This window comes from Drosophila ananassae, chromosome 3L (genome assembly GCF_017639315.1).
Source record: "Drosophila ananassae strain 14024-0371.13 chromosome 3L, ASM1763931v2, whole genome shotgun sequence".
NCBI classification, from domain to species: Eukaryota; Metazoa; Arthropoda; class Insecta; order Diptera; family Drosophilidae; genus Drosophila; species Drosophila ananassae.
Window position 1 is genome coordinate 23,571,022 of NC_057929.1, and position 27,252 is coordinate 23,598,273.

Below are 27,252 nucleotides of genomic sequence, written 5' to 3' on the forward strand. Positions count from 1 at the left end.
ACTTATAAAAACATTTCTGATTCTTCAGAACAAGGTATTGCTAATCTCTTTGCTTCATTTTTTCAATCAACCTATTCGTCCGATTCATATGATTTAAATTCTACATACCTTTATAAAATTCCAAATATAACCAATATTTTCTGGTCTAAACTTAATTATCTCGATGTTTCTAATGCACTTTCAACCTTGGATATCTCATTTTTTGCTGGTCCTGATAATGTCTCGAGTTGTATTCTCAGGCACTGCTCCAATATCCTATGCTACCCACATACTACTCTATTCAATTTATCTTGGGACCTTTCGTGCCTTCCCAAGAGATGGAATGAATCTTTTATTATTCCACTTCATAAGAAAGGTTCTAAAATACTTATAGAAAAATACCGCGGAATTGCTAAACTATCTGCGATTCTCAAGCTGTTGAAGAAACTGGTTACATCGCAACTGCAATATCATTGCAAAAGCATAATTTCCTCCACCCAGTATGTTTTTGAGAAGCATCGTTTTACAACAACCAATCTGCTAGAATTCACTTCGATCGTCCACAAGGGTTATCTAAAACGAATGCAAACCGATGTAGTTTACGCCGATTTTAGCAAAGCTTTCGATTCTGTTAATCGTTGTCTCCTTCTCCGGAAACTTTATCTTATGGGTTTTCCTCCTAATATCATACAGTGGATGACTTCATATCTGTCGAATCGTACGCAGTGGGTTTTGTTTAAGAACATCACATCTCATGTTATAAAAGTTACATCTGGTGTTTCGCAAGGCAGTCACTTAGGACCTCTTCTGTTTATCCTCTTTGTTAACGACTTATCTACTTAGTGTCGTGAGCTATGCTACTACACTTATGTATGATGATGATGTGAAGTTCTGTTTTTCTTTCTCTGACCACTTCCTTCATATATATCTATGATTTTGACCTTGTTGAAGTATTCTTGTGGTGCTCTAATAATCTCCTCTCACTAAACTGCTCAAAGTGCAATAATATGACGTTTAATCGCAGCATGCCTCATGTCATCTCGTACTCACTTGGGAATTACTTTTTAGATCGTGTTTTCTTAATGAATGATCTTGGAGTTGTTTTCGATCACAAGCTGTCGTTTAATGAACATATTTCTGTAACAGTTACTAAAGCCAGAGGAGTACTTGCTTTTATCAAGCGTTGGTCAAAAGAGTTTGATGATCCATTCACCACTAAAATGTTGTATGTCTCTTTGGTTCGACCGATCCTGGAATACTGCTCATGCGTTTGGAGTCCGTAGTATATGGTTCATCAAAAAAGTATTGAATCAGTGCAAAAGCAGTTTCTTTTATTTTCCTTAAAATATTTAAACTGGGACTCAAATGGTCTTCTTCCTTGTCGGCTAAAGTTATTAGACCTGCCACCATTGCGGGTACGTCCTACGTGTGCTGGGGCCATACTCCTTCATAAAATCATTCTCGGTCAAGTTGACTCGAAATTTACTGCAAAAGATACTTTTTTCTGTTCCAAACAGGTCAACCAGGTCCTTCCGACCCTTTGTAACCAATTGACAGATCTAATTTTGCGGATCATGATCCTTTTCGCGTTATCTTTAAAAATTATAACCTACTGTCACATTTATTTTCCCCTGAATTAACCCTGGATGTAATAAAATGTAAATTGATGGTTTTCTATTAGAATAATTTAGCCTAACTCTTAATTATAATTTATTTTAAAAATTTTATAAATAACAGTTTATTGTTAAATTTAATAAAAATAAATAAATAAAACAGATTCTTGGCGAAGCCCTTTTCTTTAAGGCGGATTTTATTTTCGTGGCAGTAACATCGGATTTGATTTCTTTTACTACCACTTGTAAGCTTTGCTTCTTTTCAGCTAGTACGTGTAATAGTTTTTCCGAGCATTGTCCAGATATTTGAACACGATTCGGAAGTGCTCTTCAGTATTGGTTTGCACCTTTGTTTCATGGATGTTCCCTTTGATAAGCGGGACAACATGAAAGGTGTCACCGTTCCCAATCAACGCCGCAATTCGGTTGACCAGGGCACTCGAGCTTTTCTCCCCGATATAGATTCGAGGGAGTTGAGTTTTTTGCGGTGTTTTGCGCTGGCTGGTTTTCGTCAACCTCCGCCAGTAGGGCAAATCTGTTACTACTGGATCTGCCTGGTTCTTCATCTATCTTCTGGATGCGGTTAATTTTTGTTTTATTGCCTGCCGGATTACTCTGCGGGGTGATTACAGTGATTACTGTACTGTAATTCTAGATCCCTAGAATTATCTCTATTAGAATTATTTGCCTAACTCTTAACTACAGTTAATTGTTACGTTCAATAAATAAAAAACAGTCAAGTTTTTTCGAATGTTTTTATTCCCTCTTGATACTCGTGCCCTTGAACTATCTGGAAAATGTTAATAAAAGATTCTTGATATTCGACAGGTGAAGGTACACTTTCAAAAGGAACTACTAATTTTTTACACTTCTTTATAAAGCGGAACATGTAAACGAACACTCGAAGCTGTTTTAAGTGAGAGGAAAATCTCTCTATCACTTCCAATAAATATGAGGTGGAGACCATTGCGGTTATTTCGTCCGCATTCTTTTTTGCTTCCATCTGCAAAAGCTTTGGTGACGGATCAAACCGGGGACTCGTTGGCCACTTATCTTCCGGCACCGTTAAAAACTCCTTTATGTCTCCACCTCTTGAAACGATATCTGCCGGGTTCTGTTTAGTTGGTACATGCCGCCACGTGCTATCCTCTGACCACTGTTGAATCTCAGCAACTCTATTTTTAGTTGACAACTACGATGGATGGGAACGAATCCAATGAAGAAAAACTTCTGAATCTTACCAATATATACTTCATTCGATCGATACTATAAGAGGCTTGATTTTACGGCAGAGGTCTGCGAGAAGGTGAGCGGCACATAACTCAAGACGGGGGAGCGTCTTTGTATTGAGCGGCGCTACTTTGTACTTTGCAGTCAACAACGAGACTTTAACACCTTGTGCAGATTTGCAACGAGGCAAATAAGGCAAATTGCCATTTATTGGAATATAGAATAATAGAATAATAGACTATAGCATAGTACGACTGCGACTGGACGACTGCGGCTGGACGTCTGCGGCTGGACGACTGTGGCTGGACGACTGTGGGCGTGCACCCCTAGCTGCTGATCACCGACTTCCCTTCTTACTTCTGACAACTCACTGCGACTGCTGGTTCCAACTCTTCACTGCTGACCCCGATTCGCACTTCATACTCGCTCTCGCCGCATCTCCCATCTTACATTCGGCCATCGTACGGCGAATAGCAACTAGATCACCCATCTTGTAGCCATAATTGTTCTTTCTTTTTCTATCAAACGCTTTTTTATAGTCCTCTTGTGCCTGCTGAAATTCCACCTTAGCTTCTTGCCTGGTTTTCTGTCTCTCTTCGTCGAAACTGTTGTACATCTCCTCCTCTAGCATTTGCAGAATATTACCATTAGCATCATTCCTCATCTTAATGCCAAACATAAGCTCGAAGGGCGAGCGCTTCGTAGACTTGTGTATTGTGCCATTGATGACTCGCTGTACCTTTGGCACAAACTGAAACCACTTGTCGGGCTTATCCGCTGACAGCTTTGAGATTATGGCCAAAATGGAACGATTCACGCGTTCGACTTGACCGATTCCTCTTGGGACTCCAGTGGTGCTCCATACATGCTCGATCCCGTTTTCCTTAACGTACGCCTCAAAAGCAGCTGACGTAAATGCCGATCCACGATCACTGATGATTCAGCTAGGATTACCGAAAACATCTGACCAGTTGTTCAGCTTTTGCAAAACATCTTCACTGCTGGTGGTTTTAGTTGGATACAGCCAGACAAACTTTGCGAAGCCATCCACAATCGCAAATATGTGTTTATATTGCTTGGCTGTGGCATCCATTATCCCCAAGTGTTCTACGTGTACGGTGTGTAACGGTTCTACTCCTTTGTCGATACTGTGAAGGAATCCCTCTTTCTTGCCCAATTTTTTGTTGTAGATGATGCATTTGATACAGTTATTGATGACCATAGCCACCTTTCCTTCCAAATGTGGAATCCAATAGTTTTGTTGGATAGAATGCATTGTTTTCTGAGTACCAAAATGGCCAACTTTGTGTGCTTCTGTGATGACTTCCTTTTCCATAATCTTTGGGACTACAAGCACATCAGTGCCTTCGACTGATCTGTACAACAGGTCTCCTTTGATTTTGAAATTTTCATAAGGTCGGCTGGATAAAATTTCTAAAATCGCTTTGATCATGGCATCATCGTGCTGCGCTTTTTGCAGTCTGGGAGAAACTTCTGCAGAGACCATCATTATCTGATGTGGGTAGCGGCTTAAACAATCAACGTGCTTAAATCGGGTGCCAGGCCTATGTTTCACTTCGAAGTCAAACTGCTCCATGTATACAACCCATTCTGCCACGTCACGCGGAACATCCCGCTTCTTAAGGGTTTGCTTGAACGCGGCACAGTCGATAATCAGTTTGAATGAAATGCCAAGTAGGTATTGGCGAAACTTTTTAAAAGCCAAATACACTGCTTTTGCCTCCAGTATATAACTGTGCTTTCTCGATTCGGCCGGTGTAGTTTTCTTACTCCAGTAGCAGACTGGATACAACTGCTCGTCGTACCACTGCAGCAATGTGGCACCAAACCCATCCTTCGAGGCATCTGTGTGGAGCTCTGTTCTGGCATCTCTATTATAAATTCTTAGAACAGGCTTCGAGATAAGTGCATCCTTTAATTCTTTCAGCGATTTTAACTAGGCATACTCCATTCGGAACAACTCATTTTTGCGCAAAAGGTTTGTCAGCGGCTTTGCGATCTGAGAATATCCTCGAATGAACTTGCGAAAAAACACAGTGAGACCCAGAAAAGACTGCAGAGCTTTAATATTCTGCGGCACTGGAAATTTTTCGACTGCTTTTGTTTTTTCTGTCCCGGCTTGATTTTGCCTTCTTCAATTACATGGTCTAGAAAATGGATGTTTGTCTGGAGAAAATGACACTTCTTCCATTTTATCTTTAGGCCATACTCTGCTGACTTCTTGAACACGCTCTTTATTTTCCTCAGACATTCGTCCGCTGTTACTGCATGTATGATTATATCATCCATATACAGATCCAAAACATCATCGTTCATTAGCTTTTGGAACACATGGTTGACAAAACGAATAAAAACCGCTGGAGAATTGCGAAACCCAAATGTTGCTTTGTTGAATTCAAAAAGGCCCTCCTTTGTAATGAAAGCGGTGTACTTTCTGCTATTTTCTTCGACCGGCACATGGAAAAACCCGTTTTCCAAATCCATGACTGTGAAGAACTTGGCCCTCTGTCAATAACAGATACCGGGAAGCAATCTTTAAGTACCATTTTGTTGAGCTGCCGGTAGTCGACACAAATGCGGTTGCTTCCATCCTTCTTTTTGACAACCACTATGCGGCTGGCAAAATTAGACGTTGACTGCCGAATTATGCCTGTATCAAGCCACTCCTTGACTTAAAGTTTTACCGCTTGTGCCTCGTTGGCAGCGATAAAACTGCCGAAAAGGCACAATGTTATTATCCGGCACGATCTTGAGCTCGATCGGGCATTCGGCTGTTTTTTCCATCATGTTGAACTCGCTAACCATGGTTTCAACTGCTTCTTTAAACTGCGGAGGAGTTTCTATATCAGTGTTGGTCTCAATAACATTTAGAATACTGATTCGATGATTCGAGCTGATTCGATTCCACAGTTTCCTCCCCAGCAGGGGGTGAAAACTCGAAGCCGGCTGCTGTCATCTTTACTCGAAACTTTGCCACAAAGTCGTATCCTAGTAAGGCATCACAGACCATGGCATTTTCCGGCACGACCAGGAACCTGTGTGTAAGCTTCATTTCGTCGATTTTGGCCTCTGCATTGAAGCGGGCGACCAAGCGGGCGCGTCACGCCATTTCTAAAACCTCGTAGGGTAGAGACACTCTGCTGCAGACTAACACCACTCATTTTCTTGACCACGGCTTCTTTAATGATTGAGACGTCAGCTCCAGTATCCACAAGAGCTTCCACCCAGATGTCACCGATGTACAACTTTTTAAGTCGACGTTCCTCATAGGCCATTTTTATATTTAGTGCTGTACCACAGTTTTTCGCCATGTGTCCGCTTTCGTTGCAGCGAAAACACTTAACCTCACTTTTGCAGTCTTTTCGAATGTGATCTTGGGCACCACAATTAAAAAAATGCTGCTTTTTCCCAGAATTTGCCTGTGCGACGTATTTACTTCTATTCGGCTGAATTTGTCGTTTCTCCTCTTTCTCATAGGTTTGATTACTTTCATACACTTCGTACTTTTCTCTCAGTTCTTTAAATGATGAACAGCCGTAAAGCGTAAATTTGAAGTCACTTTTGAGATTCAGACCATCTACCACATATTTTATTACTGATTCTGTGTCTATGACTCCACGCGCAGCAATGCGTTTCATTTGCAGAAGGTACTCATGAAAACTTTCTTTTTTGAGCTTCACACGCTCCATCAATTGCTTGTTTATTTCGGCGCTGCCTACTTTTATTCTAGCAAATTCATCAATCAACACTTCCCGCAATGTATCGTATTCATACACAATTGCCGACTCCAAAAATAGTGCGGCTGTATGGGTCATCTTGGCACGAGCTTGCACATATTTTTGTTTTTCACTGAGCCCATATGCGTCGGAATTCAACTCAAAGTTTTGAAACCACGCCTTCACTTGCATATTACTACCGTCGAATTCGGGTATAATTTTTGCGAAGTTTTCCACAATCAGCTTTCCCTCATCTTTTTCAACTTCGTCTGCCCGAATTTTTAAAGTTAACAACTGTACTAACTGCTGGAGCATTTCATTATTTTGTGTAACTAAATTCATATCACCTTGAACACCCGTGTTCTCTTTTCTTTCAACTTTTTTTTCCATCGCTTTTGCAACTTTTTCAGATTCTTTTGTCTCTCACATTATCATGCGTGATCGCAGCGAGTATAATTCTCTCGCTTGCACAACGGCTTTACGTTTGGCTTCTTTTCTTTTTGTGTGTCTGCTTTTTCTTTTGCGGCTGCTTGCAGTAATTTTGCCTTTCCTCTTCTCACTGTCGTTTTTTCTTCGTCATCGGTTCCTGTTTTTTTTTCGTTCATATGCAAGAATTACTCAGGCACCAAATTTACTTATGCACTCTTTTTTTTTCGTTGTTTTTGGTTGAGCCCCCAAATATAAGGCAAATTGCCATTTATTAGAATATAGAATAATAGAATAGAATAATAGACTATAGCATAGTACGACTGCGACTGGACGACTGCGGCTGGACGACTGCGGCTGGACGACTGCGACTGGACGACTGTGGCTGGACGACTGTGGGCGTGCACCCCTGGCTGCTGATCACCGACTTCCCCTTCTTACTTCTGACAACTCACTCCGACTGCTGGTTCCAACTCTTCACTGCTGACTCCGATTCGCACTTCATACTCGCTCTCGCCGCATCTCCCATCTTACATAGATTCGTCAGAAAAGGCATGAATTTGAATTGGTGACATCGGCTCACTCATCACAAATCTCGGTATTGAGATATTCTAACTGTGACAAGGCAAGCTGAATTGTTGTTGTTCCACGCTTATTCTAAATTCAGTGGAATCGACTCATCCCAATCTAGCCAAAGCCAAAGTATTAAGCCAAAGTTCCTGCAACAGGTATTTTCTTTTAATAAGGATTGGGCTTTAATAAGGATTAATAAGCCAAGGGGTCGAATAGCTTTAATGTCACCGAAAGAATGTTCCGCTTAGTCGCCCTTTGACCTTTGCCCCTTTGGCTTAACGGTGATCTCGGATGCAGTAACTTTAGGCGAGTTCGAACCACTTACTCAATTCAAACCCAGCGTTTTCAAGAACCTGAGTTACATCAGACATAATTTTCTTTAGCTCCTCCACGCAATCAGCACCCGTTAATGTGACGTCGACGTAAAAGTCAGATTTAATAACTTTAGCAGCTCGAGGGAATGTATTTTTCACTCAACCTCTTTATACCGAGGGTTTGTGCAGTGTCATATGTAACGGTGTTGAGCTTGCACAATTTCAAGGATTCAAATGGTTCTTTTCTCCAGTGGCGTAGATAGCTTTTTGATATGGGGGGGGATATGAAACGGACCGCCAGTAGACCCCGCGTTACCTAACTACTCCAAGTGTTGCTCCCGTGAAACGGACCACGAGGAAACCCCGCGGCATACCAGTCTAGCTCGAGTGTTGCTCCCGTGAAAGGGACCACCAGCAGACCCCGCGCTATCTAACCTACTTCGAGTGTTGCTCCCGTGAAACGGACCGCCAGTAGGACCGGCCGATAAGGAATCAGCCGAACCACCATACCACCGGTACTTGAGGAAAACCACCCCAGGACTTCAAGCACATCAACTCCAGCCTGATCATCGCAAGCGCCTGGCCAACCCGAACAGTCCCTTGCAGAATCCAGGTAAATTTAGTCAAGACTATTTACGGTCTTTGACTACGACTCCGGGACCTACCGTTACTCCCGTGAGTTCAAGTTTGACGTAGTTGCCGCATAACGCTCTACGGACGAACATTTGGTGACCCCGACATGATCCTTTAGGATCACAACTTTAACACAAACCTCAACGCAATTTAACTCAACGAAAAAAAATCGCAACAATGGGATCAGAATCAGACCCCGTAATCCAAATGCTCATTGATGAGCAAATTGAAAGCAACATAGCCATCCAAAGGCTAATAAGAAACTTCACTAAGGACTCTGCAGAGCGTAAACTCAAGGGAGGATACTTCGCAGAGAAACTCAGACAGCTCACTCACTCATGGACCCAGTTTAAAAAAAATGATGCCAAGCTCCAGGAGCTAGCACTAAGTCCTGAGAATGAGTATTTCACAAAGCATAATATAATAATATCCTGTTTTTTTGTAAGTTTTATTTTACACTGCGATAATAATCCTCAATCTGCGATAATAATAATAATAATGTTGTACTGCACAGTCATCGCGTAAAAATGTGTTTCTTTTTCAATTTTGAGATTATAACATCTTATAATTCTCAGACCCAAGGGGGGGATTGATCCCCCTGATCCCCCCCCCTATCTACGCTACTGCTTTTCTCCACACTATCAACTGGTATCGCCTATCTGATACATCTTTTTTATGTCGGCTATCAGAGCGAATTTGTTTAGCCGAAACCGAAGAAGAGTTGGACCCACCATCAACAAATCATTCAAACATTTCTGTGTGGATGTCTTACAAAACGCATCAAAAACGACTTGTAGTTTGGTAGTTTTACTTTGAGGCCGTAAGACACACTGGTGGGGTATTAAATCTCAGGCCAATATGTGCTCGCCATTTTTTGATCGAACGCTTACGATCGACATCGCTAACAAACCCCTTTCTAGAGCCGACGCATGCAAAGCATGTGAAGTAGAAGGGCCATCATTCGTTAACGGTGGAGGAGGATTTTCTGTTGGTAGTGGTAACGCTAAGTTATTTTCAGTCACTTTATTAGTCACTTAGTTATTTTCGCGATCTTGCACAGATTTGACATCTAGTCTATTTGCACTTCGCTACGGTGTGATATTTTCGGTGTGAAGATTTGACATTCGTTATCATAGACTCATTTTAGACTAGCGATAGCTTTGTACTCCAAATAATTTCCACTGAATTTGGTAATGCCAAACGGGGAAGTTGAGCTCGAGTTGGGGCTGCAGAAATTGCAGTAGCTGGGCGGGAGTCTTCAGCTGAATTTAAGGCATTAAATAAGGACACAATCCTTGCATTGGTTGTTATTTCCAATTCTTCCAACTCGGCTCCAAATTCATCCATTTCGCCTAACTGCTCGAACTGGTCTTGCAACTCATCTAAAACCTGAAGCCTGCAATCTAGCTCGGTCTTTTCTAGCGGAAGTGATCCAGCTTCTAAACGTTCCTCTAACCAGCGAATGATTTTTACTTTAACATTTAATCTTCTTTTTAAATCATGAAGGGTCGTGGAATTATGTTTGGGTTTATTACTCTCCATTATATTAAATTAAATAATTAAATATTACTTTCATTATAAATTATTTTAAAGAAATACGAGGAATATATAAGTTTTTTATTTTTATATAATAAAAAATAATTTATTAATTTAAAAAAAAAACGAAAATAACACAGGCCGACAATTTCAACTTTTTTTTTCCTCCACGCATAATTTTACCTGCTCCATAATCTTTAGGCTCCCCTGAACCAAAGTCCAGAACAAACATAGGTTCTATCACCCACCGTTTCCGCGGTACACCTAAGAGAAGAAATTGATCAAATTTTACCATATATTGAATTATGTAGGCCGTGTAATGGCTATGACCATCATTGTTTCCAGTACATATCATTTTTGAAATGTATGTGTACCAACTAAAATTAAAAAATGGTATCTAGCAGTTACCATATCTTTGGAATACTCATCCAAAGTTGAAATCTCAGATTCTCTACGTTAAGTTTTGGTCTTCTATGATTTTTCCCCAAACATTTTTCTATGGAAGATTTTTATTTTCTTATTGAAATCAGTAGATCATACCATGTTTTCATTTTGGATTTAAGGAAAAACTCGAAATAATTTTATTGAATTTAATATAGGTGGTTCAACAATATTTTCTTAAATTAAATTTGGAGTTTTTAATCTCATATTTTCAAAAAGTCATGGCTATCTAAAACTGTTTCTATATTCAAAACGTATCTATTGCAGGTTCAGCTTGTTTAGTAAAGCTTTACAGAAGTTGTAGATATCCATTTTAATCTCATATTTTTTGAAAATATGAGATTAAAAACTCCAATTTAATTGAAGAAAATATTGTTGAACCACCTATATTAAATTCAATAAAATTATTTCGAGTTTTTCCTCGGTCGAGTCGAACCGTAAGTCGAGTGCACTGCCGAAAATTTTTAAATTCACAGGGCCCGTAACATTACATTCTACTCATAAAATTACAACCAACGCAGTTATCTTACCATACCACCAGTGGTATTTTAATAATATTGAAAATATAATATTAAAATTTGTTTAATATTGGACCAGTTTTGGGGTAGCAAAAACATTACATTCTACTCATAAAATTACAACCAACGCAGTTATCTTACCATACCACCAGTGGTATTTTAATAATATTGAAAATATAATATTAAAATTTGTTTAATATTGGACCAGTTTTGGGGTTCCTCTTTGTAGTTAGTTGTTTGTGGTGGTTAGTCTCGTAGTGGACTTTTTTGTTGTTATTTCCTTTTTATAAGGGTCGTGTTTGTTTTTTTGCGCACTACATTTTATAGAATCTCATATTAGCTAACATTCGGTGCTTATTTGTATTTAATTTGATTAATTTCCTTCCAAACATAGCCCTGCCCTGCATCTTCATCTCTAGCGGTGTTGCTTCTATACTATTGATTCTATTCTCGCTCAATAGAGATTCCTATCCCTATTCTTTACATATTACTAACTCACTCACTTTCTTTAATCTCCCCTATTCGTTTCCCTGATACAGTGGTTCAAGGTTCCTCAATAAAAAAAAACCAATAATATTAATAAAATAATTTTTTAATTTTTGAATAATTGTGGAATTTAAACTTGCCTGTGCGCTGAAGTCTTGTAAGACAATCTCCTCTTCCCAGCCTACCATCCACTGCTGGCTCTGTGAAAGTGCCGGGTTCACGGCCTCAGTTTCGGATGCTGATCTTCTGGCCCAGGGTGCTGCTGTACTGGGGCAGGGTTGTTACGTAGATGATTGTCTGGGTGCATGGCAGCACAATTAAGAGATTCAAACCTTTGGTACACCGGACCACCATTTCTAGTGCAAGATCCCGAGTCCTGGCCAAGGTTCCAATCAACAGAAACAAACAATTCAAACGAAGATCAAGAAAGAAAGAAGGATACGGTCTGCAAACTAGCCATTAAATCAGAAGAATGGATGGAAAAAATCAACCACCATGGATTATTCGATACTATGTTGCAGATAATTGGAAGAATGCAGCGATTCATTTTTAATTGCCGCAAGCCAGAGAATAAAGAGACTGAACCATTGCCACCAGTAGAATTGAATGAAGCGTTAGGAGTAATAATAAAGCGGGAAATACAGTCCCACCAATTTTTACCATTCATTTTGCATCTCAAGAAGACGAAAACTGTCGGTGTTCATAGACACGGACGGAATAATTCGAGAAGGGCTTCAGAGCCGTCCGGCTTCAAAACGCCGCATTATCGTTTGACGCTACACATCTAATGTTATTAGCTCCAAAGCACCCATTAACAGTACTCTTATTTCAATGGAAACATCAGCAACTGGCACATTGCGGACCACAGGCATTATTATGCAACATTAGGCAACGATTCTGGTTATTAAGAGGAAAGGAGCTGGCTCAAAAAACAGCCGTTGTATCGGATGTTGCCGAGTTCGACCGAAATTGTTGAATCAAATAATAAGTCTACTACCGGCAGATCGAGTTCAACAACATAGACGATTTAAAAATTGCGGAGTGGATTACAGCAGGCCGTTTTGGAATCACTATAAAATCCGAGGAAAACAACCACATAAGGTGTATCTAGCAGTGTTTTGTTGTTTTTCAACCAAGGCAGTACACCTTGAGGTAGTAACAGATTTGACTACCCAAGCCTTCCTGGCAGCATTAAAGAGATTTTGCGGACGACGAGGACTACCATCGAAAATCTATAGAGAAAACGCGACCAATTTTGTTGGAGCCTACAACGAATTATCAGAAATAAAGGAAGCAATATTCGCCGAGGAGGCACAAGCGATGATGCACAAGACCTGCACGAATCTGAGCGTAGCATTCAAATTTATACGACCTCGGGCACCCCATTTTGGAGGCCTGTAAAATCAGCAAAACATTTACTGAAACGAACGCTATATACCGCCACACCAACTCATGTTGATATTGAAGCCATTCTAAATTCTCGCCTATTGGCATCTGTCTCTTCTAGCCCAAGGGATCTTACGGCATTAACGCCAGGACATATTCTGATTGGGGCACCTCTAACGGCATCACCCGATATTCTCAAATCAAAGCGGCGCACAGGTTTAGTCACTCGGTGGAAGCGTCTCGAACAATTACGAAAAGAATTTTGGACACACTGGAGTCACGAGTTCTTGCATGAATTACAGAATCAGTCAAAGTGGTCAAGAAGTTGTAAGACGGTAAAGATTGGTGATCTCGTCATAATAAAAGAAGACAACATCGCTCCGTTGAACTGGCAGTTTGATAGCAGTCCATCCGGGAAAGGACGGTGAGATCCGCGTTGCAGAAATATGAACAACATCCGGCAATATAAAAAAAATGTTTTTCCTAACAATGATACTTGTCTGGGTGATACCCGGACTGTCACTGCCCACCTCCCCACTACCAGAAAGGAAGGCCGTTAACCTTATTGTCATCACGCCAATCAACAACGTGACCGAGACCATCGTAGAGGCCACCGATCGGATATCAATCAAATCCGACGAGTGGACGCTCATCACATTCTTTGACCTCAGTGAATTGGCACGAGAGATCGAGAAAGTCAAACAGGGTATCCGATCTGTAAATCAATAGTGCCCAACAGCATACGAAGCCTACCCCACGATCATCCACACGTTGCAACAGGAAGTGGCGGAAATCCAAGATGCCGATCAGTTAATGCATTATCAGCGTCAAAAGCGCGGAGCACTGAACATCGTTGGAAATATTGCGAATGGTCTTTTCGGAGTACTCGATGATAAATATGCCAAGCAGATAAAGGAGCTTATTGATAAACTAAAAGCCCAAGAAGGCATCACTTATATAATAGTGGAGAACCAAACGTCAATCCTGGATACCACTATCAACATTATGAGAAGGTCAACAATCGAAACTCAGAAGAAGATGCAGGAGTTAGTAGCCAGTCTGGCCCGAATCAAGATGGGAAATTATACATCCAGTCCAGTACATCCAATCTTCCTCATGCAGTCTCAGAGTTGGTAGTCGTAGCAAGTCACATTCGTCGAGTCCAGTGAGACAGCTCGAGACTTACATCGACTGGCGACCACTCGGGTACAATCGAGGATTTGTTGATATTTCATACGAGCATTCCGTTGGTCGAAGAAGACGAATTCACGGTATGAAAGTCTGATATGTTTATCCTGCCACGTTGGCTTAATCTCACGGCACGGAATTCACGGTATATCGGATGGAGCCAACTCTACAAATAACGAGAGAAGGCCTAGTGATAACCAAGACGGAAACAAGATATCTGGTAATAGATGACCACCGAAAACACCACTTCACAATCAGTCAAGAACACCTTCAGCAGCGTATCAGCGGGACGATCGAAAATAAGGTATGCGAATTGAAGCAGACGCTCTTTGGCCTGGACGCCCATCAACTCCCGTGTACAATGGCAGCACTATCAAGACATCGGGTAAAGGAATGTAAACCAGAGCCAAATAAGGGGATCAGTTATTGGGTTCAATTGACAGAACAGAATGCATGGATCTTTGGGACCACGAAGCCAATAACAATGACATAGGTATGCTCGGCCGAAAAGGATCAAATTATCATCGAAGGCGTAGGCAAACTGATAATCAGGCAAGATTGTGTGATCCAAAGCCCTATAATTACATTATTGGGACGAGCGCAACTCAACTCATCAGGAACTGTAAAGATGTCAGGGAGCTACGTTCACGAGTGGCCGTCACTGGAATAGATAAAGACTACAGAAGGGAAATTGGAGTCAACACTGGACCAGCTAGACCGCCTACATGCAGAGGTGCAGGGATAAAAGACATGGATGAAGCAGACGCAGGAAAATGTGCTCATCAATACTCCGGCCGATGAGCCGGCCGAATCAATAATCTTCATAGCCGCATGGGCGGGGTACAAATGGTGTGCCAGGAAAAACACCCCAGCAACCCATCATCAGAGGACGATCGAACAACGAACCAGCCTAGCCGCGGTGACAATTGATGGACATCACAGGAGATTCGAAGTATACAATCCAGGGACTTCTCAGTAAAAGGCAAGAAAGAAAACACATACATAGATAATAAAAAGGATTTATTAGGTTAAGAAGCATCGCCATCAATGGTACCCATCGAGGAGGCACCACTATCAGTAGAAAGCTTATCGTCACTGTCCCAAGCCGAACGACGACTAAGACGCCGTCGGGCAATACGGCCAAATGGTCGGAACTGCACGATAATCAGGTCGCGTTCCACCATCCCAAGAGAGGCGGGAGTACCGTGGCGAGGGAGAATGCGTCCAAAGTACCAGAAGTTGATGTTGGAGCTGAGTAACCGGAGGCTGCGACAATACTCGTCCATAAACTCCAATATGCTGGAGTCCCGATCATGACAGGCCCATTTCATATGACCGTAATAAGGACCAATAACCCGAAAGAAGAGCAACGACATAATCAACGGAGAGTGGTGCATAAAATAAAACAGCGGCCTCTTTTATTGAGTACCTCAATAGCGCCTCAGTAGACGGCACCAGAAGCATTATCAGCGGGAACAATGACCGACTAACCGAAGCAAGCAAAAACCAGCTAGGTAAGCCGAAATGCATGCACAAGCAATACATGAACAAGTAATCTGAGTCAGCAGACTAAGAGGTGGGTGACCCTGGCATTCCTTAGGTTTAATCTTATATAAGAATTGTTCTTATAAAACAAAGATAGTTGCGAAATCAGAGTGAATCGTCTCGTTACTCAGTGTTTAAACTACGGCACTTAAAACCTACTTCGAGTGATCCTGTGTAAAACGGTTCACAAATTAGAACTCTTTAAAAAAGCTATCTACTTCGCGTGGCTCCAGTGTAAACTGACCACCAGTATAACTTTCATCATCGAACCTACTTCGACCTACTTTGAAACGAACCACAAGTAAGGCTTCATTATCTACTCCACTTCGAGTGTTGCTCCCGTAAATCGGACCACAAGTAGAACCCGCGGCATACCAGTCTACTTCGATTACCCAACCTACTTCGAGTGTTGCTCCCGTGAAACGGACCACAAGTAGGACCGGTCGATAAGGAATCAGCCGAACCACCATACCATCTGTACTTGAGGAGAACCAGCCCAGGACTTCAAGTACCCCACATCAACTCCAGCCTGATCACAGCAAGCACCTGGTCAACCCGAGTAGTCCCTCGCAGAATCCAGGTAAATTAGTCAGATTTTATACATTCTTTGACTACGACTCCGGGACCTACCGTTATTGCCGCGAGTTCAAGTTCGACGTAGTGGCCGCATAACGCTCTACGGACGAACAAAATTACCTGTTTAGCTTTACCCTTACAACGAACAATTGTAGTGACCCGCATTGACCGAGAGGCGGATAACTTTGTGAAATCATGCAAAGATTGTATATCTAAGCCTCTGGCCCCAGCCCCGAAGCAAAAGAACTTCATAGCTAGTGATCTACATGGCTCTCTCTAAAAATGATTATTTCAGGTATATAAAATTAAAATTCCTACATTCTTACTGTCCATATCGTCGTAAATCATCATTGGAGTATGAAATAAATATTCTCCCGACTAGTTTTTCTGTCTGCGAACAAAGAATGTCAAACAATTTGTGTCCTCATTGTAAATTTATAATGACTATGCCATATTGGCGGAAATTCATGATTTTATAGTAACGCACATTGTTAGATCAACAACTCTTGACATAAAAGGCGCATTCAGCAACATTCTTTCATTATCAATAACTAAAACGCTGACGGGACTAGGAGTATACTAACAATCCGTCCACTTAAGACGGGAGATCCTAGTAAACAAGACTGCCGGAGCGACATTAGGCATTTATTTGTCTGGAGGGGCACTCCGCAAGGTGATTAGTCTTTCCCCTTCGTGGCGGTTTACAAACTACTACCGTTTGTATTGAAATTGTTTCTTACTTTATGCTCTTAAGATTTGCCGCGTCTGGCTCATAGAGTTTATGGGAACGTTCCACCGAACTTATTGATTCAAAGTGATTGCCCGCGTACAGAAATAATACCGATAGCTTTCTTTTCAATTATTCTTTCTTTGTTCTAAGCCTTGGTTGGTTACAAATGTACAGATTATTCCTCCTCTCTTTATCTTAAAGCGGACGGACGTGTTTTTTTTGTGCTGCCCCACGATCATCAACACGTTGCAACAGGAAGTGGCGGAAATCCAAGATGCCGATCAGTTAATGCATTATCAGCGTCAAAAGCGCGGAGCACTGAACATCGTTGGAAATATTGCGAATGGTCTTTTCGGAGTACTCGATGATCAATATGCCAAGCAGATGGAGGAGCTTATTGATAAACTAAGAGCCCAAGAAGGCATCACTTATGTAATAGTGGAGAACCAAACGTCAATCCTGGATACCACTATCAACATTATGAGAAGGTCAACAATCGAAACTCAGAAGAAGATGCAGGAGTTAGTAGCCAGTCTGGCCCGAATCAAGATGGGAAATTATACATCCAGTCCAGTACATCCAATCTTCCTCATGCAGTCTCAGAGTTGGTAGTCGTAGCAAGTCACATTCGTCGAGTCCAGTGAGACAGCTCGAGACTTACATCGACTGGCGACCACTCGGGTACAATCGAGGATTTGTTGATATTTCATACGAGCATTCCGTTGGTCGAAGAAGACGAATTCACGGTATGAAAGTCTGATATGTTTATCCTGCCACGTTGGCTTAATCTCACGGCACGGAATTCACGGTATATCGGATGGAGCCAACTCTACAAATAACGAGAGAAGGCCTAGTGATAACCAAGACGGAAACAAGATATCTGGCAATAGATGACCACCGAAAACACCACTTCACAATCAGTCAAGAACACCTTCAGCAGCGTATCAGCGGGACGCTCGAAAATAAGGTATGCGAATTTAAGCAGACGCTCTTTGGCCCGGACGCCCATCAACTCCCGTGTACAATGGCAGCACTATCAAGACATCGGGTAAAGGAATGTAAACCAGAGCCAAATAAGGGGATCAGTTATTGGGTTCAATTGACAGAACAGAATGCATGGATCTTTGGGACCACGAAGCCAATAACAATGACATAGGTATGCTCGGCCGAAAAGGATCAAATTATCATCGAAGGCGTAGGCAAACTGATAATCAGGCAAGATTGTGTGATCCAAAGCCCTATAATTACATTATTGGGACGAGCGCAACTCAACTCATCAGGAACTGTAAAGATGTCAGGGAGCTACGTTCACGAGTGGCCGTCACTGGAATAGATAAAGACTACAGAAGGGAAATTGGAGTCAACACTGGACCAGCTAGACCGCCTACATGCAGAGGTGCAGGGATAAAAAACATGGATGAAGCAGACGCAGGAAAATGTGCTCATCAATACTCCGGCCGATGAGCCGGCCGAATCAATAATCTTCATAGCCGCATGGGCAGGGTACAAATGGTGTGCCAGGAAAAACACCCCAGCAACCCATCATCAGAGGACGATCGAACAACGAACCAGCCTAGCCGCGGTGACAATTGATGGACATCACAGGAGATTCGAAGTATACAATCCAGGGACTTCTCAGTAAAAGGCAAGAAAGAAAACACATACATAGATAATAAAAAGGATTTATTAGGTTAAGAAGCATCGCCATCAATGGTACCCATCGAGGAGGCACCACTATCAGTAGAAAGCTTATCGTCACTGTCCCAAGCCGAACGACGACTAAGACGCCGTCGGGCAATACGGCCAAATGGTCGGAACTGCACGATAATCAGGTCGCGTTCCACCATCCCAAGAGAGGCGGGAGTACCGTGGCGAGGGAGAATGCGTCCAAAGTACCAGAAGTTGATGTTGGAGCTGAGTAACCGGAGGCTGCGACAATACTCGTCCATAAACTCCAATATGCTGGAGTCCCGATCATGACAGGCCCATTTCATATGACCGTAATAAGGACCAATAACCCGAAAGAAGAGCAACGACATAATCAACGGAGAGTGGTGCATAAAATAAAACAGCGGCCTCTTTTATTGAGTACCTCAATAGCGCCTCAGTAGACGGCACCAGAAGCATTATCAGCGGGAACAATGACCGACTAACCGAAGCAAGCAAAAACCAGCTAGGTAAGCCGAAATGCATGCACAAGCAATACATGAACAAGTAATCTGAGTCAGCAGACTAAGAGGTGGGTAACCCTGGCATTCCTTAGGTTTAATCTTATATAAGAATTGTTCTTATAAAACAAAGATAGTTGCGAAATCAGAGTGAATCGTCTCGTTACTCAGTGTTTAAACTACGGCACTTAAAACCTACTTCGAGTGATCCTGTGTAAAACGGTTCACAAATTAGAACTCTTTAAAAAAGCTATCTACTTCGCGTGGCTCCAGTGTAAACGGACCACCAGTAGAACTTTCATCATCGAACCTACTTCGACCTACTTTGAAACGAACCACAAGTAAGGCTTCATTATCTACTCCACTTCGAGTGTTGCTCCCGTAAATCGGACCACAAGTAGAACCCGCGGCATACCAGTCTACTTCGATTACCCAACCTACTTCGAGTGTTGCTCCCGTGAAACGGACCACAAGTAGGACCGGTCGATAAGGAATCAGCCGAACCACCATACCATCTGTACTTGAGGAGAACCAGCCCAGGACTTCAAGTACCCCACATCAACTCCAGCCTGATCACAGCAAGCACCTGGTCAACCCGAGTAGTCCCTCGCAGAATCCAGGTAAATTAGTCAGATTTTATACATTCTTTGACTACGACTCCGGGACCTACCGTTATTGCCGCGAGTTCAAGTTCGACGTAGTGGCCGCATAACGCTCTACGGACGAACAAAATTACCTGTTTAGCTTTACCCTTACAACGAACAATTGTAGTGACCCGCATTGACCGAGAGGCGGATAACTTTGTGAAATCATGCAAAGATTGTATATCTAAGCCTCTGGCCCCAGCCCCGAAGCAAAAGAACTTCATAGCTAGTGATCTACATGGCTCTCTCTAAAAATGATTATTTCAGGTATATAAAATTAAAATTCCTACATTCTTACTGTCCATATCGTCGTAAATCATCATTGGAGTATGAAAAAAATATTCTCCCGACTAGTTTTTCTGTCTGCGAACAAAGAATGTCAAACAATTTGTGTCCTCATTGTAAATTTATAATGACTATGCCATATTGGCGGAAATTCATGATTTTATAGTAATGCACATTGTTAGATCAACAACTCTTGACATAAAAGGCGCATTCAGCAACATTCTTTCATTATCAATAACTAAAACGCTGACGGGACTAGGAGTATACTAACAATCCGTCCACTTAAGACGGGAGATCCTAGTAAACAAGACTGCCGGAGCGACATTAGGCATTTATTTGTCTGGAGGGGCACTCCGCAAGGTGATTAGTCTTTCCCCTTCGTGGCGGTTTACAAACTACTACGGTTTGTATTGAAATTGTTTCTTACTTTATGCTCTTAAGATTTGCCGCGTCTGGCTCATAGAGTTTATGGGAACGTTCCACCGAACTTATTGATTCAAAGTGATTGCCCGCGTACAGAAATAATACCGATTGCTTTCTTTTCAATTATTCTTTCTTTGTTCTAAGCCTTGGTTGGTTACAAATGTACAGATTATTCCTCCTCTCTTTATCTTAAAGCGGACGGACGTGTTTTTTTTGTGCTCATTGCGTTTTTATAAAATTTATAATAAGCCTACCATAAAAATTCAGTTTTTATTCATATACACATACAAACAAAATTTTTAGATCCAGCGATACGGATGCGTGTGCAGTGATATTGGAGGTAAAATATTAATTTAATTCATTTTCCTTCCAAACATATCCCTGCTCTGCTTCTTCATCTCTAGCGGTGTTGCTTCTATACTATTGATTCTATTCTCGTTCAATAGAGATTCCTAGTACATATTCTTTACATATTACTAACTCACACTAATCGCTTTCTTTAATCTCCCCTATTCGTTTCCCTGGTAAAGTGGTTCAAGGTTCCTCAATAAAAAAAAACCAATAATATTAATAAAATAATTTTTTAATTTTTGAATAATTGTGGAATTTAAACTTGCCTGTGCGCTGAAGTCTTGTAAGACAATCTCCTCTTCCCAGCCTACCATCCACTGCTGGCTCTGTGAAGTTTCGGATGCTATTTCACGTAGGTCTGGTCTCCACTTTTGCTGTGACGGTTGTCTTGCTGTTTAGGACGAAATGAAATCGTTCACGAGGCAGACTAAACATGGATTCAAGGAGTTGATTAGCGGTTTTCGTAAAATCAATGACCAACTCTGTGCGCTCGATACACAGTTTAGAAGTCTTCAACTACTAAATGAGTCTCCAAAGCGTAAGATCCTCTTTTAATGATGCTTGTGGCGAATGTTCTTCAGCCTACTCAGCCGACAATTATGCAGCTGCTTATATCTCAGGCCAATCCATGGGTCGTACCCGCGAAAAATTCGGCTTCCGAATATCTCAGAATAAATGAGCAATCGCTTCAAGTGATCCCAGACCCAATAATTCAAACCCCCTTAACAGTCACCAAACAGGGTAATCAACCATCTGGATTTTTTTTCGCGGCTTGCCCCTGATACTTCGGAGATTGATATCTCGGCTTACATCAAAGCCAAAACAAAAGTCGACATAAAGGTGGTGGATATTACAAAATGTAAATATTCATTCACCAGGCACACGTCATGTTTCAAAATACGTATGTCCTTGCAGATGTTCAAGACGATTTGTTCCGCTAGCTTTTGGCCAGAGAACATTTTCGTCCAAGAACATCAGCCAAGTATGGTAAAGAAAAAAATTACCAAAACTGTGAGTGTAAAACTCCCACATGTTACGGCCCCTGACCAACCTTCCACCTCATCTTCCTCAGTCTCAACAAACTAATGTCTTCATTAACACTTACCTATCAGAATACAAGAGGGTTACGTAGTAAACTTCCCAAACTGTATTCTGATAGTTATTTTTTTGCATCCCACATTATTGTATTTACAGAAACTTGGTTAAAACCGGAGATCTTAAGCTCCGAAGTTTTTCCTAGTAGGTACACCACTTTTAGATGTGTTAGAACTTTGCAAAGGGGAGGAGGAGTGCTAATTTCTGTAGACTCCAAATTCGCTTCTGAAGAGGTAAAATCACAAGAGTTTGGTTACATTGAATTTCTTTGCATCAAAATCACTTTGTCCGATCAATCTTTGTATGTTACCTGTTCTTACATACCACCTTCGTCCGAACCGCCAACATACTGGCAACATTTGTCAAATGTTAAAAATTAACGTATCTTTTCTTCCTCTACTTAGGTTTGAGAACTCGTATGCGAACACTGAGCATGCAATGGCCGATCTCTTTGCACAGTTTTTTCAAACAATGTATTCACCTAGCAGCAGTTCAGCTCAGCTTTAAAATTATAATATTTAATCAGCCAACCTTATATTATGTCCATCTTTCGATCAAAGTGGTGTGTCATCGGTTCTTCAGTCTAAAAGACTATCAGTCTTTTGGGATTCCCAACTGATCTTCTTATGTGGATTTCGAGCTACTTATCATGGGGAACCCAACGTGTTTTCTTTAAAGATGTTACCTCGCGTTTAGTCCGCGCCACATTGGGGGTGCCCCAAGGAAGCCATCTTGGACCCCTTCTTTTTACTCTGTTTATTAACGACTTGCCCCTTGCCTTAACTAATTCACTTGTACTTATGTACGCTGATGACGTTAAGCTATGCCTTCAGTATAAATTCACTAGCGCCCAGTCTAGATTTCAATCCGATTTGGATAAACTTCAAAATTGGTGTTTAGCAAATAACCTAAAGCTTAATGGATCGAAATGTAAACTTATGTCTGTTTACCGATCTAGTCCTCACCAGGCTATGTACTTTCTCTATGGGAACGCCTTAGAACGATTAACTCAGTTTAACGTTCTAGGTGTCCTATTAGATTTGAAACTTAAATTTACCGACCATGTATCTACCATAGTTAATAAAGCAATGGGTGTGCTTGGTTTTATTAAAAGATGGTCAAAAGATTTTAATGACCCGTACATAACCAAAACGTTATATACATCACTGGTCCGTCCGATTCTTGAGTATGGATCGTGTGTCTGTACTCCTCAATATGGAGTACACCAAGATCACATTGAATCTGTGCAAAAAAACTTCCTTACTTTTGCGCTTAGGGGACTTAATTGGGATGCAAATTTTAACTTTCCTAGTAGAAGGACTAGAAACTTTAAAACGTAAAAGACGGCCAATGTGCAGAAAAGTGATTGACAATTTCGAGAAAAGGATAATTTCCATGTCTCTACTTTACATTTCAATACAAACTTCGATTGTATCTAACCGTTTTGGTCGTTTCATTAAAAAAATAACACTGTAACTCTTATTGGGATACCTTTTAGAACTTATTTTCAATAAACTTGTTTGACACGTTTTTGAACCAGCATCCGTCCCTTAAATTCTGTAACATAATAGCTCCTATGCATAGATCCTATACATAGCTATGTATCAATTTGATACAGATTAAAAAAAAAAAGTTAAATTTGAGTAAAATTAAAAAAAAAACAATTTTGTTTATTTATTTGAACGTTTGTTTATTATATCAAATTGATACAAAGAACGGATGCGGGTTTAGTGTGATAAATCTTAAGTTTTTAAACAAATTAAGTTTCTGAACGCAACCATAATATTTGACAACCAAATAATATGTCTTAGATATAGATATATGTCTATTACACAGGCCGACAATTTACAACTTTTTTTTTCCTCCACGAATAATTTCACCTGCTCCATAACATTTAAGCTCCTCTGAACCAAAGTCCAAAACAAACATAGGTTCTATCAACCACAGTTTCCGCGGTACACCTAAGAGAAGAAGTTCATCAAATTTTACCATATATTGAATTACGTAGGCCGTGTAATGGTGATGGTTTGGGGAAAAATCATAGAAGACCAAAAATTAATGTAGAAAATCTGAGATTTCGACTTTGGATGAGTATTCCAAAGATATGGTAACTGCTAGATACAGTTTTTAATTTTAGTTGGTACACATACATTTCAAAAATGATATGTGCTAAATAATGATGGTCATCGCCATTACACGGCCTACATAATTCGTACGTACTACGTATATAGCATATTTTCGTCACTAAAATTGATATCAGATATTTTGGGTTTCACAGGCAGGTTCGTCACCGGTACTTTACCTCGTCAAGATGTTTTTTATATTATAATTGAATTTATTAAAACATAAATAAAATGTAAACTGTACAATTGATCACAACTGTACATACTTAAACGTCTACACGAACAAGGCAGCTCCACTGCCAGCGTTTCTGGGAGACAGATGCGCAATTTTTAGCCTTAATCCGAATTATACAAATAAAGGCAAAAAAAAACAAGAAAGAAAAGCTAACTTCAGGCGGAGCCGAAGTTGATATACCCTTGCAGTTAGGTAGCAGTTTATTTTATTATGTATGTGTCGGATCTTATATAGTTGGCGATCCATCTGAATATTTCACCATCATCACTGCTTTACTGTCAAAATTTCTTACTCTACTGAAAATAAGCGAGAAATTTTTCACTTTGATTATTTTAATAATTAATTTGATATTTTTTAACCGCATTATCACCGGAGAAAGAAAATAGTCGTATTGCTGTGTCAGAATTGCGTTCTTCAGTGAGTGACTATGAAGTAGATAGGCTTAGACTGCAACGAGTTCGTGCACTTCAATAACAACGAAAGCAAGCATGACATAATGAACATGATCAATTCCGCAGACGCTGTGCTTTTGTAATGCTTGAACAAGCTGCATTCCACTGATCCTTAATCTTATTAAATTAATTACCTAATTAATCGTATTAAATTTGGCAGATCGGATTAGGTTGTTATATTGCAACTATAGGATATAGTCGATCAATTCCGGCCGTTCCGACTTGTGCAAAAAATCGGTTGACCTATATATCCTATCCTATCCATATAACTGAACGATCGGAAATGGTACTACCTCAATATTTTTAAAGATGATTGAGTTTGTTTTAAGCATTTTTATTAAAAAATTTATTTGATGGTGAAATTCTGTATACTACGAACCGATTTATATATAATAATATAAGCTATTGCCCAACTTCAAGGGTATATTCGGCCCAAAGTTAGCTTTCCTTTCTTGTTTTTTCATTTTTTTAAGTAGCTTTTATATTCTTCGACTGCAATGAATAATAACAGACAGGCCATAAACAAAAAGTCAGAAGGTCATGATTAATGTTTATTGACTTGTACTATGCATGTACGTAACTGCTTGTGTACTTTTTAGGCTTGGAGATGTATTACAAAAATCTGGCCAAAATTAACAAAATCATGTTTCCGGAAATTCTTTCTTGTACGCTGTATGTAACAATAATTTTTTTAAACATAAATATGAAACATAAAAATAAACTTATCATGAAAATTAAAATCATTTATTTAAAATTTTAAACCCAAAATTAACTATCTCTATTTTAAGGCCAAGAAGAAAATGAAACGCTTCTTAGACTGCAAGGAAAACTTGATGAACTACCTGTTTTTTTAAGCAACACTGAATCTGATCTTCAAGAAGCAATGAGGGAGGGTAACCATTTAATTTCAGAAATTCGAAAGATTGACTTCTCTTTAGATAAATGCCAGCAAAGAAAATTTAAAACTGAAGAATCCATATTAAAAATGGCTGAAGATCATCTTATAACAGATAAGGCTACTGCCTATCGTTTAAAATTATTAAACAAGTCACAAGAACGTCGACGAAACGTAGACTTATCGTTGTCAAAAGTACAAAACCAATTGGCATCATCAATGCTCGAAGTTGAAAAGCTTCGGAGTTCCGTTTTTAATTCAAAATCTTATAATAGTTATATAAAAACTAATTTAAATAATGCTGAAAACAAATCATCTACACTAGAAAATGATTTGAAAAAAATGCATTCACAAATTGAAGTAAAAATGAAATTATTCGAAAAAATTAGCAACAAAATAGACATAATGCAAAAAATTTTTGGTGATGCTTCCGGGAGTCCGACTGAAATAAAGGTAAATTTTTGGCATGAATTAAAAAATTGTTTTAAAACAAATTTTTTCTAGATAAAGCAAATTGAAAAATCCATCCACACAGGAGAGTTACAAATTCGAGAGCATCAGCAATTTTGGATTATGTTGCAGAACCATTTCGTGAATTTGTCTCAAAAAAGGAATGACCAACTAAATGAAATCCAAGTAACTCGAAAACGTAGGTAACAAAAATATTTTTTAACATAGCACAATATATAACTACTTAATCGACGAAATTTAAAAAAAAATAGGTTACGCATTAAACTATTGAATTTCAAGTGTGTCTTTATTATATTATTTTAAGTTAGGTTTCAAAACGTGATCAATGGTTCTATTCTTTCGTCTCTTAGAGACAATTTCGTTTCTTCTCTTGAATGCACTTGTTTAGAAATGTCTAATTTCAACACGGCTGCGTTTACCACTAGCTGCCTCACACCTGAATCAAACCTGAATGTGACGGGCCAGAGATTAGGCGTCCCGCCGCCTTCGCACCAGGTGATTGCTGTGTATACGCCCCAGCGAGCCTGGAATAGGAGTCTTCTCACTGGATCGTGGTGTCCCGATATGTTTTTTTCTTAATTTTGACATTAAAGATAGCGGAATAATTAAAAACCTTTCGAAGAAATGTTAAGTATGAAAAGCCAAATATGCAAAAAATTTTACTTTTTTTCGTTGTTTCGGGAAACCAAATAGCTTAAACAAATAATCATATGGTTTAACAAGACAACTTTTTCATTTGAACATAAAAGGAAAGCTAACTTCAGGTGGAGCCGAAATTGATATACCCTTGGAATCAATTAGCTTCGTGCAAATAATAATAAAATGCGTGCAAAAAAAGAAAGATGCGTGGAAAATTTGAATTCGATAGCTTTAAAACTTCGAGACTATTTCGCACAGTCAGACAGATGGATAGACGGACATGCTTTTATTGATTTAGAGGATGATCTTGATAAAATATATATTTATCATAGGGCTTTTCCCTGAATTGCAAATTTTTGACCAAATATATTTCTTGTATAAGTTCTGATGGGAATCCCAATGTTTGATCCCAGTCACCAATCGACTCGTATTCAAGAGAATTAGGAGTAGTGAATTTAAATGTCCGAAATGCTAAAAATCCAATATTTCAAACAGAGAGACAAACTGCCTTTGGGAAGACATGTAAAATTCGATTTCCATGAATAACATAACTAACTAAA

At 40.1% G+C, this 27,252-nt stretch overlaps 1 protein-coding gene across 3 annotated transcripts in view; it reads left to right on the forward strand.

The window, feature by feature from the left end:
* LOC26513851 (coiled-coil domain-containing protein 40) overlaps nucleotides 1-27,252 on the forward strand; it is a 196,951-nt gene that overhangs the window by 35,274 nt on the left and 134,425 nt on the right. For 2 of the 3 annotated variants that reach the window (XM_044715377.1, XM_014904710.3), the window contains exons 3-4: nucleotides 25,476-26,035; nucleotides 26,087-26,231. In XM_044715377.1, coding sequence (XP_044571312.1) covers nucleotides 25,476-26,035; nucleotides 26,087-26,231 — 705 coding nt within the window. Of the gene's footprint in view, nucleotides 1-25,475; nucleotides 26,036-26,086; nucleotides 26,232-26,478; nucleotides 26,520-27,252 lie in introns of those variants that run through there. The other variant, XM_044715378.1, reaches the window with a different exon arrangement.